Source organism: Coregonus clupeaformis, chromosome 18 (assembly GCF_020615455.1).
Source record: "Coregonus clupeaformis isolate EN_2021a chromosome 18, ASM2061545v1, whole genome shotgun sequence".
NCBI lineage: Eukaryota > Metazoa > Chordata > Actinopteri > Salmoniformes > Salmonidae > Coregonus > Coregonus clupeaformis.
In genome coordinates, this window is record NC_059209.1 from 39,877,054 (window position 1) to 39,889,092 (window position 12,039).

General features: G+C 43.5%; 1 protein-coding gene across 5 annotated transcripts in view; it reads left to right on the forward strand.

Annotated features, from left to right (window-relative positions):
* Positions 1–4,916, forward strand: part of LOC121558072 (potassium channel subfamily T member 1-like) — a 159,343-nt gene extending 154,427 nt beyond the window's left edge. The window contains exons 31-34 of one of the 5 annotated variants that reach the window (XM_041871552.2): positions 398–445; positions 1,436–1,513; positions 1,958–2,042; positions 2,267–4,916. In XM_041871552.2, coding sequence (XP_041727486.2) covers positions 398–445; positions 1,436–1,513; positions 1,958–2,042; positions 2,267–2,396 — 341 coding nt within the window. In that variant the 3' untranslated portion in view covers positions 2,397–4,916. The remainder of the gene's footprint in view (positions 1–397; positions 446–1,435; positions 1,514–1,957; positions 2,043–2,266) is intronic. The other 4 variants (XM_041871554.2, XM_041871553.2, XM_041871555.2 and 1 more) reach the window with 4 other exon arrangements.
* The last annotated feature ends 7,123 nt before the right edge of the window (positions 4,917–12,039 follow it).

A 12,039-nucleotide genomic window follows, 5' to 3' on the forward strand; every position in this document is an offset into this window, starting at 1 on the left:
CCACGATATTTGTTCACTGAAATCCCCTTACTTTCAATCAGTTCAATCATTTATTTTTCAAGGCCTGAGGCACTTTGATCAGTCACATTCCTGAAGTCCAAGAAACAAACACTTAGCTTCCTTGTACATATGGAAATTAAAAAGGTTTATGAATGACGTTTTGGAGGGTTAATGTCAACAACAACTAAATATATATATAAATATATAAAGAGAGAGAGAGAGACCTCAATGACAGGTGCATGGGCCCCCAGAGCTCTTGGGCCCCCCTGCCTTGCGTGGGCTGTGGGGGTGTCTGGTACGCCAGTGACTACAGTAGCATGTCAGTAACAGAGTAAGAATGTTGTTTTATTGAACAAGACTACAGTACCCTTTGAGTTAACAGTGTTGCCCATCGTAGAGTTGCAGGGCATGTCAGAACATCCGTTAGGAGAGGAGACCAGAACAGGTTAGATGGAGAATCATAATCAAACATCACTATTGCATGACTCTGTGTGATGATGATGATGATGATGATGGCAGTGGCAGACACACAGTCTTTCTTTCTCTCTGTCCTCTGCATTGTGTGGACTGAAGTGGGAGAGGCCTAGTTCACACTTAGGTTGAACAACTGATGTACACAACTGTAGTCAAATATTGTTATAGGCTACATCAGTTTTACCTGTGTTAACTAAGCCTTGTTGAATGGCGATGGAAGGTGAGAGATGGCCAGACAGAGTACCAAGTTACTGCAGGGCAGGAGAGTGTGGTTAGATACATTACAGGGTGGTGGGATGGCACAAGACAGAGCGGAGCAGAAACCATTACTTGTAAGACTTGAAAGTCTTGTTCAGAATTCAACAGTTCCTAGCTATCAACACACCAAAGCACACTGGGAATCGTGTAGAAATATAGCCTTGGTTGTTAACAGAGAAACCCATTTAGCGTTTGATTAGCCTAAATACCAAATCATTTGTAACATCCATCACAGTTTAGTCCCTCTGAATGACATTACAAGATGATCCTAGATTGATGCTATATTTTGACCCCTTCTAATCCCACACTCCCAATGTATTTTGCTTCACTCTTCGATTGGTTGAGCCTCACATCGATTGGCTGAGCCTCACTTCGATTGGTTGAGCCTGTCCCGCCGGATGCCAGAGCATGTCCTATTTGTGTTTGTGGGTCTGTCAACATTTCTATATGGGGGGAGGGGGGGGGGGGGCTGAGTGTCATTGGCATGGCAGCCATGGTGACGTGTTGCCGTGAGTGATCAGGCAGATTGTGCAGAAAGTGAATGGATGCAGTCGGACCCATGCTGTCTGCATGTCTTTCCTATACCGTGTATGGAGGGATGCGCTTGCCTTGTGGCAGCATGGGCCTACCCTGTACCAGCCATGCCCTGTCAGTAACGGTTAGACCTTCTCTCTCTCCTGCCCACCCCGCCTGGCATTATAAGGGGCAAACACAGGTGGGTTTGGAGAAGCAGAAGCACTTTACCCCCCAACCCCCAAGCTTGAGTCCCATTCTGTCCCAGGTACACAGCTTCTCACTCTTACACACAAACAGGTAAAACACACACAGCACTTCTCACTCACAGACACTCACTGTGGATAGACATGGTCCCCTATACAAAGGTCTGGGATAAGGGGAAAACTGACCTTAGATCAGTCACTAGGGGCAACTTGATCCTACATTAAGACAAGCACAGGACATCAGGGGATGCCAAATCAAGGGGTACACAGTTACACAATATTGATTATATTTAAATAGACATTGAGAAAATGAACACGACTTATAACATACAAGATATATAAACTTCCTTTATATGCATATTAATTGTTATAACAGTCTACACCCTTACTAAAGATCAGGGAGTCAGGGAATCCTATACTTTCAGTTGCTAAACAGAGCATTAGTGGGCTGATGTTGACTAGTACAGCCAGACCAGCTGTGAAGACCTGTCCCTGTTCTGTTCCAGATGAGATGAACGACCACCAGAACACTCTGTCCTACGTTCTCATCAACCCCCCTCCAGACACCATGCTGGAGCTCAATGACATTGTGTAAGTACCGGCAGGAGAGGTGGGATCAGAGGCCTCTTTATCTCTTTTCAGTATCTGTAATGTACCAAGCTGTGTCGACTGTACACTAGCCTGGGTATGATATACAATATGGCTGCTGATTGGGCACAGCAGTCTATTTTGGACAGTATAGTTCTCTAGTAGTGTGTTCTAGAAAGATCTGGATGTGACCCAATAGAGTTGGTTTTGCCCTCGTCTCTCTCCAGGTACATCATCCGGTCCGACCCGCTGGCGGGCCCTAACGTGCCAGAGGATCCGGCTCAAGGGCAGAGCAGCGGCGGTGGCCGGATGAGGCAGGACTTTGGCACTGAGACCAGGGACGAGACCCACCTCTGAAACCCCCTCGCCTCACCGCACTCTGGTCGCCAACCCCCCCAGGCACGATACAGAGACCCCCCCCACCCCCAAGCCCTCGCCCACCATTCAACCTTACCTTACTACCCCTACCTTCTCAGACTTACAGAGAGACACGTTTCACTGAGCTGCTATGGAAGGATGCATGAAGAGTGCCTCATCATTAACTAACTACTTCACCCCTTAGAAAGCATCAGACAGACACCACACTCTTTGCAAAAGATAAAACAGAAACAATGCACCAGTCACTGGAGGGAGAGAGAGACAGACTGGAAGCAAGACCCCTTCTGGACAAGTAACCAACCAGAAGAGAGGATGATGTCAGTGGTCCTGTGACACGCTTTATTTTGAGCTCGTCGGCACGCTTGGTGGGTGGAGCTCGCACTTTAGGACCAATGGAAGGGTGTCACAAGAGCAAACTCTGCCCATATGGTATGCTGGCGAGCTAGACCAAGCACACCTGGTGTGTGTGTGTGTGGACTGTGTGGTTATCAGTTACAATAGCAAGTCATGTACGGAGTTTGGGACAGAAATGGTTATTCCTTGTCAAGATGTTATGGCAGTATCCTTACACATCAATCATGAAAGTACATGAGCACTTGTTAAATTACATTGACTTTCGTTTTTGATTTTATTATTTTCCCTAGCAAAAATGTAGAAAACAACGCATCTTTTACTGCTACTTCTGGATGTTTCCCCATTTTGTTGTATATCATGCCGTTTCTTATATAAAAAGTATAGAATCGTCAAATGGATTGAAGAACCGATATAAATTCTGCCATGCCCCTATGTCGCTCTATTTGTGCCATATCATATCTGGATATTTATTTTATACCTGTCAGTGTTCTACTTAAGTCAATGTTCAATCATTCCAGATTTCTGACAGTATTTAATCAGTTACAGTACATTACAGTAAAATGATCCTGAGTTTCAAAGCGGTTTACAGTGGAACACCTATGTTAATACTTGTTATGAGTACTTGTTTTGCACAATAAGAGACAGGCACAGTTAAAGTGATAGTTCACTACAAAATTAAAGTTATATGTTTTCAGATGTCAAAAGTAATCTAATGTAAAGATGAGTTGGAGTTAACTATCACTTGAAGTCTGTTATTATGGCCAGTACATGGGCTTGGAGTATAGTGTTGCAAGCTGGATTCCAAAATGTCCTTTCACTTATACAGGAATCACTTGTACAGTAAACGTAGTATTGTCTGTGCTTTAGATATTTAATCATTATTTAAGATGTATTTCCTTTTTTATACTATTGGACTAATATGTGTGGTTTTATCATTATAAATACTCAGACTTTTAATCTTCATTGTTTGGTTAAAAAAAAGAAAAGAATGTGGGCCGTTATTACAGAAATAAAAAAAAGAAGGACTTGAAATAGTTTTGCACTAAGCTCTGTGGTTGTTAAGAGCGTTATAGCATGACCCTTTATACCGAAACTTAAACTATACAATAAAACAGACTACAGTATTCACAGCACAGTATGAGGCAGTCTCCATACAGTCAGAGAGAGAGGTGTTATAAACACATTGTCAACTTTGTTAAGTAAGTTTGCAGAGTTTAAGGATCATTGTCATTGTAAACGATACAATATACTTTGTCCATTTAGATGGGAAATAATTTGTGAAGCTAGCATACTGAAACAGCCTCTCCATAACAGTACGCCATAATACATTCAATATGGAAAACACTGAAAATATATTTTGATATGTGCCATTACCGTTCGTTTGTTATAAAAATGTAACAGGTAGTTCTAAAGGAACATGCATTTCCTGACTGCATGAATACGATTAGGTTGTTGGGAAAGTTAGTTAAGATGGAGGATAAAGTCAAGCTTTGACATTCTGGCCTGAGCAACATTGATACTTTGATATCAGGACTGAAGTTCTTTAAGGTGTATTTCTGGCTGTGTTTGAGATGTATAGTATTACAACATTTTCCATTGAATTACTGTAAGTGTAGATAGATTATGTCCGATTCTAGCCAGGCCCCCAGAAGGGCAGTTTACATATCTGGAGGACTAAAGAAGGGTACAGTTGATCACCATGGAAACAATGAGCATGTACAATCCCATCAGCACCATAGAATTAGAATCCATAGAAAATCTGTTTGTGGTTTTTGAAGTTAATACTGTAGTATAGAAAGGGGCATGCAAACACAAAAAGCATGTTTTGAAATAAAGCTTGCCAAACGAGATATTTTTTCCTACAGTTAGATTGCCGACCTGTGTTAAGTATCACAACTAGAAAATGTATCTGATGATAATATTCCCCGCTTGTTATTTGTAAGCATATCATTTGATATCTTTATATGGGACCATGCATGTCCTCCAGACTTATCAAAAACCTCTGTTTACTTTATCATGTTTTTAATTAATTGTGAAAAGGTTTGATCCATTTTGTACTATTTCCTATTATGAAGTCTGTGTACTTCTCTACCATGATGTAAAATATGAAACAATAAATGCTACATGCAGCTGGGAACATTGAAATGGATAAACACTCCTGTCGTTTGTTTAATCACACAGAGAAATGATCACTCAGAAATAGCATTGAGATAGCATTGCTGTTAATCATTATTTAGAGGATGGTGGGGTTGGTCACCCTCTGTCAGGGTAACACATGTACAGTGCTGTTTTTACTTCTCCTATTGGTTTATGTTTCATAACAGACAATACCCTGTGTACATTGTCAACATTAACTGAAAATTAAGAGTGAATCAAAGATCACAATCCTATCATATAAAAAATACAACATAGTGCTATAAAATCCTTAAATCCACGGCCTGTCCCTTCCTCTGTTTGCTGAGGTGTGTCTATTTCCACCTGTCTCTGGTCCATTGTCCCTGGTTCTGAACCACCTCCTGCAGCAAGTCAATAAAGGTGTATTCATTATCCAGCAGCAGGTTGTTGTCACTGGGAGAGCCACCACTAGGGGGAGAGCCACCACTAGGGGGAGAGCCACCACTAGGGGGAGAGCCACCACTAGGGGGAGAGCCACCACTAGGGGGAGAGCCACCACTAGGGGGAGAGCCACCACTAGGGGGAGAGCCACCACTAGGGGGAGAGCCACCACTAGGGGGAGAGCCACCACTAGGGGGAGAGCCACCACTAGGGGGAGAGCCACCACTAGGGGGAGAGGCACCACTAGGGGGAGAGCCACTACACTCTCTTCTCTCCCTGCTGCGACTCTTTGGCACCCCCTTTGGGTTGGATTTGCCTCTACTCTGTCTGGGAGCTCTGTCTCAAGTGGGGTTTCTTGAGGTTTGTTCTCCAATTCTTCAGGCTTTTCTGGAGCAGGACAGATCGGGGTCTGGGTAATGACCTCACTGGAAAGGGACTGGGTAACATTGACCAAGCTTGACAAGTTTGACAGGGACACAATTGGCTCAGTTGGGGGTTCAGCATTGTCCAGTTGGACTACGTTATGATCTGGAGAGGCTGTTTCAGAGCCCAGTCTACTCTTGATCTCCTCAACAGTGTTACCCCTTCCCTCTTCTGGGGGTGAAGATTCCAGAACAATGTGTGAAGATGAAGATTCTAGAACACTGACAGGCGTGTCGCCCCCCCAGAGAAACATCAGCTGAAATAGTATCCATTTCACCTTCGACCTCTCAGTCAGGATCAGGTGATTGGTTGTCTGCTTCGACTCCGATCTCTTGGTCAGGGTCGGGGTCGTCTGATTGGTTTTCTGTTTAACCTTCAACCTCTTGGACAGGGTCACGGTCAGGTGAGAGATTCCCTGTTTCATTTTCATCCTCTGATTGGTTCGCTCTTTCATCTTTGACCTCTTGGACAGGGTCAAGGTTAGGGTCAGGGAAGAGACTGAGCCCCCACTGTGTGATGTTGTGGGCCTGCCACTGAACCGAGGTGGGGAGCCATGTGGAGACCCTCACCATGGCCTTCTGTGACCTTTGACCTTTGTGGTGGTCTGGGTTACATTTGGCCGAGTCAGCGCCAATGGTCAGATAAGGTATGGTCTCTGTATCCTCAGAGGCTTGGGTTTTATTTATTCTGCCGTTTTGTAGATTCTCAGTCCTTTCAGCATCTCTCATGTTCCTGACTCGCTACGTCGGTAAGATAATATTTTCCTGTCAGGTTTCTATTCCCCACCTGGGACTCATTACATCCTGGCTCTTTGTTCCCTACCTCTGACGTCTTCATATCTTCATACAGGTTTTCTCCATCAGCCCCCACCCTGTGTAGTTCTCCACCCTGTGAAGATCTCCATCAGTCTCTACCACCATTGTGTAGTTCTCCATCAGTCTCCACCCTGTGTAGTTCTCCATCAGTCTCCACCACCACTCTGTGTAGTTCTCCATCAGTCTCCACCCTGTGTAGTTCTCCATCAGTCTCCACACTGTGTAGTTCTCCATCAGTCACCACTCTGTGAAGTTCTCCATCAGTCTCCACCCTGTGCAGTTCTCCATCAGTCTCCACTCTGTGTAGTCCTCCATCAGTCTCCACCACTACTCAGTGTAGTTCTCCATCCGTCTTCAACACCACTCTGTGTAGTTCTCCAGTCTCCACCCCCCTGTGTAATTCTCCATCAGTCACCACTGTGTAGTTCTCCATCAGTCACATCTCTGTGTAGTTCTCCGTCAGTCTCCACCCTGTGTAGTTCTTCATCAGTCTCCACCCTGTGTAGTTCTCCATCAGTCTCCACCCTGTGTAGTTCTCCGTCAGTCTCCACCCTGTGTAGTTCTCCATCAGTCTCCACCCTGTGTAGTTCTCCATCAGTCTCCACCCTGTGTAGTCCTCCATCAGTCTCCACCACTACTCTGTGTAGTCCTCCATCAGTCTCCACCACTACTCTGTGTAGTCCTCCATCAGTCTCCACCACTACTCTGTGTAGTCCTCCATCAGTCTCCACCACTACTCAGTGTAGTTCTCCATCAGTCTTCAACACCACTCTGTGTAGTTCTCCATTCTCCACCCCCCTGTGTAATTCTCCATCAGTCACATCTCTGTGTAGTTCTCCATCAGTCACCACTCTGTGTAGTTCTCCATCAGTCTCCACCCTGTGTAGTTCTCCATCAGTCTCCATCACCACTCTGTGTACTTCCCTCCCTGCTCTACAGAAGTGGGTAGTGGAGAGGACAGCATCAGCAGACTTGGCTCTGTTTCCAGATCAGTGAGTCTTCGTAGCAAGCTCCGGGTCCCAGTTAGACATGACAGAATCCACCTCTCTGTGGAGGGTGATGGTTGATCTGTCAGTCTGCTCTGTGGATCCCTGTCCCTCTTCTTCTACTCCCTCCCGACTGGCCTTCACCTGTTTGGCCTCCCGTTTCGTCCTCCAGACTACAGCCAGGGTACACACTACACACTAGAAGAGAAGCCAAGCCTCTAGAGTTAGTGTGGAGGATGATGTACATACTACAATTCTATTACAATAGTGTTGTGTGTATAGCCCTATAGTACAGACTGAGACACATCCTTTTTCTGATGGGATTCATATACCGTACCATAGAGATTTATATAATACTATTGTATTCTATTTTATGTACAACATTGCTCCAGAACTTTTTTTTTAATCTTATTTTTTTTGTAGGGGGTAGATCATCTTTAATATTGTAGATAGATTCTATCTTCCATCAATGTAATTGTCTGAATCACTTCCAATCCCCCATACGTTTTTTTTTGCAAATATATATATATATATATATATATATATATATATATATATATATATATACACACACACATATACATACATATACACATACATACGTACAAATCCATACATACACATCATAAAAATAAAAATAAATATTTTCCTTTATTACTTTCCAACCCCACCACCCCTCCCCTAATTGGAGTAAACTAGTGAACAACAACGCTTAGGCCTCTACTTCCAGCTTATACATACTATAAACATTTTACGGACACAGTCAAATTTACAATAATTCCATTTTTTTTGTTTTTACTCCTGAACTTCCTCTACCCTCAACCTCTCCGATCATTTTCCTGATGTCCATCCGGTTTGCTTCTATATGCCATATCCCCCAAACTGTGCTCTTTCACAAAAGTTCTCAACCTATATACTTATTATGGACACAGTATGTTTTACATTAGTTATTTTGTTGTTATTAGTTATTATTAGTCCCAACCTTCAGCTCCATTCAATCCCTCCCATCTATCTCTTAACACCATCCATATTGGATTTCTACTTGCCATATATTTCTCAACAGTACTGTGATGTTTCTCAAAAGTTCTGAACCCTTCTATTCTCATTGTTTCTACAGATGGTAAATTGAAAATAAACATTTTTGCTAAAATTATTATTATATTATTGATTGACTATGACTTTTCAGATCACCCAGTAGAGCTATCTGCAGGGTTAGCTCCAGGTAAATATTGCAATCCTTCAGCCATTCCTGGACCTGTGACCAAAAACAAGCTACAAATGGACAGTACCAAAACAAATGATCTAATGATTCTGTCTCTTCGCAGCAAAATCTGCAGAGCTGGGAAGATTGTATCCCCCATATAAATAACATTCTATTGGTTGCAAGAATTTTGTATAATCATTTAAATTGAACAATTCTATGTTTTGAATCCGGCGTCATTTCGCGTATCAGTTCATTAATCATTTGCCAGGGAATCGGTCCGTCAAAAATCTCTTCCCAACTATTATGCAATCTATACGGGACAGCTGTCTATCTTTTGGTCCTTAAATGAAACTGGTATACTTTTTTATTTATCACAATTTTCTTTAACCAATTATGTTCTTTAATGCAGGGCCGACAGACATGTTCCTTACTTTTCCCCCCTTCCACTTTCCTCTTCCATTTTTGCGGTAATGCTGCAATTATTTGGTTGTAATTTTGGGTACATAACTCCACCAGTCCTACCGATGATATCATTTACCAAGATTATACCTTTTTTAAACATGTTTTCTAAAAATAATAATACCCATCACTGCTATGAGCGTGGGGACAGTGATGGACACTGCTGGGGACTGTGTGTGTGGTGGCTGTGGCATTGGGCTCACACACTCAGAAACGTTCCACACAGGCTCGGTCTCCAGCAGAGGAATTCTACAGACCTGAACACACACAATAGAGACATCTTGAACATCTGTGTGGGTAGTGAGGGGTAGTCATTTTGTGGGTGACTCAAGCCAGATTGGTTAGTTTCCCTGATTACAATTTACATAGCATCTGTTGAGATTGTTTTCTTAATTTTAAAGTAGAATTGAAAATGATATTAAACTGAATAAAAGCTCATTTTTGCAAAAGCAATACACTCAATATGATCACAGTACAACACTTACTCCCCACCCCAACCCTAACCCCAACCCACAAATGACTAGAAAAAACAACCTCTGACAGGAGCAGTCCCAGGGGTTCCCATCCATTCTGATCCGTGTGGAGGAGAGGGAGAGTGGGAGGAGGACCTGGGGGCAAACCCTGGTCAGCTTGTTACCAGAGAGGTCCAAGCAGGCCAAACGGGCCAGAGCTAAAACTATCAGGACAGATGGTCTGGTTCATATTACTGGCCAGGATCAGTCTAGTTAGACCTGTAAATCTGCGAAACGTGCCCTCCTCCACAACCTCTATGGGGTTCTGAATGAGGGTGAGGTTTTGGAGGGTGGCTGGTTGGCTGAACCAGGCTGGGCTGAGCTGGGAGAGGGAGTTGAGGTCCAGTCTGAAGGTGTTGAGGTTGTGGAAGGAACGGAGAGCTCCGGATGGGATGCCAGTGATGCCAGCGTTGTTGATGGTGAGGTGGGTCACAGAGCCCAGGTTGTAGCTGTGGAACACAGTGGCGTTGATCTCTCCCACGTTACTCACAAAGAGCACCAGGGAGGACAGGCCAGCAGGGTAACCTGAGATAAGAGACAGTGTGTGGTGGTGTGACATATTTATAACTATATTCTATAGACTTAACATAAGTAGTGAATTAATCAAGTTTGAACAGACTAACAAAATATACATTACTATATACAGCAGTAAGAAAGACAGACAGCTTTGGATGTTCTGGTTTGTGTATGAAATCCATGCTTTTATAAAAAATAAAATAAAAACTCTTACTTTGTGGAATCTCTTGACAGATATAAATCTGTACATCGTGAGTACAGGTGTTGGAATGCACCAAGCCCAGGACCTCACACAGCTAGCCAGCAGCAGCAGACACTGGGGAGATACAGTGCATTCAGAAAGTATTCAGACCGTTTAAAATTTATACACATTGTTACGTTACAGCCTTATTCTAAAATTGAATAAATAATTCCCCCCCCCCCTCACCAATCTACACACAATACCCCATAATGACAAAGTAAAAACAGGTTTTTAGAAATATTACATTTATATAAGTATTCAGACCCTTTACTCAGTACTTTGTTGAAGGACCTTTGGCAGCGATTACAGCCTCGAGTCTTCTTGGGTATGACGCTACAAGCTTGGCACACCTGTATTTGTCTCTGCAGATCCTCTCAAGCTCTGTCAGGTTGGATGGGGAGTGTCGCTGCACAGCTATTTTCAGGTCTCTCCAGAGATTTCCGATTGGGTTCAAGTCAAGGCTCTAGCTGGGCCACTGAAGGACACTCAGAGACTTGTCCTAAAGCCACTCCTGCATTGTCTTGGCTGTGTGCTTAGGGTTGTTGTCCTGTTGGAAGGTGAACCTTCACCCCAGTCTGAGGTCCTGAGCGCTCTGGAGCAGGTTTTCAAGGATCTCTCTGTACTTTGCTCAGTTCATCTTTCCCTCGATCCTGACTAGTCTCCCAGTCCTTGCCGCTGAAAAACATCCCCACAGCATGATGCTGCCACCACCATGCATCTCCGTAGGGATGGTGCCAGGTTTCCTCCAGACGTGACGCTTCGCATTCAGGCCAAAGAGTTCAATCTTGGTTTTATCAGACCAGAGAATCTTGTTTCTGTATCTGGCCGATTGCGGCCAGCTCGAGGAAGAGTCTTGGTGGTTCCAAACATCTTCCATTTAAGAATGATGGAGGCCACTGTGTTCTTGGGGACCTTCAATGCTGCAGACACTTTTTGGTACCCTTCCCCAGATCTGTGCCTCTACACAATCCTGTCTCTGAATCTGCGGACAATTCCTTTGACCTCCTGGCTTGGTTCTTGCTCTGACATGCACTGTCAACTGTGGGACCTTATATAGACAGGTGTGTGCCTTTCCAAATCATGTCAAATCAATTGAATTTACCACAGGTGGACTCCAATCAAGTTGGAGAAACATCAAGGATGATCAACGGAAACAGGATGCATCTGAGCTCAATTTCGAGTCTCATAGCAAAGGGTCTGAATGCTTACGTAAATAAGGTATTTCTTTCCTTTTTTTGCAAAACATTCTAAAAACCTGTTTCGCTTTGTCATTATGGGGTATTGTGTGTAGATTAATGAGGGAAAACAATAATTGCATCAATTTTAGAATAAGGCTATGACTTAACAAAATGTGGAAAAAGGGAAGGGGTCTGAATACTTTCCGAATGCACTGTTTGAAAGAGTAAGTTGGTGACATAGCACACTTTCAATTCAAATACATGGCTGACAACCATCCAAACATGGAACAGGTAGAATACTCACCATTCACGATGATCTACCTCAGAATGTAGCCTTGTATGCCAGACTCTTATGTCCTACTAAAATATGTAGTATTT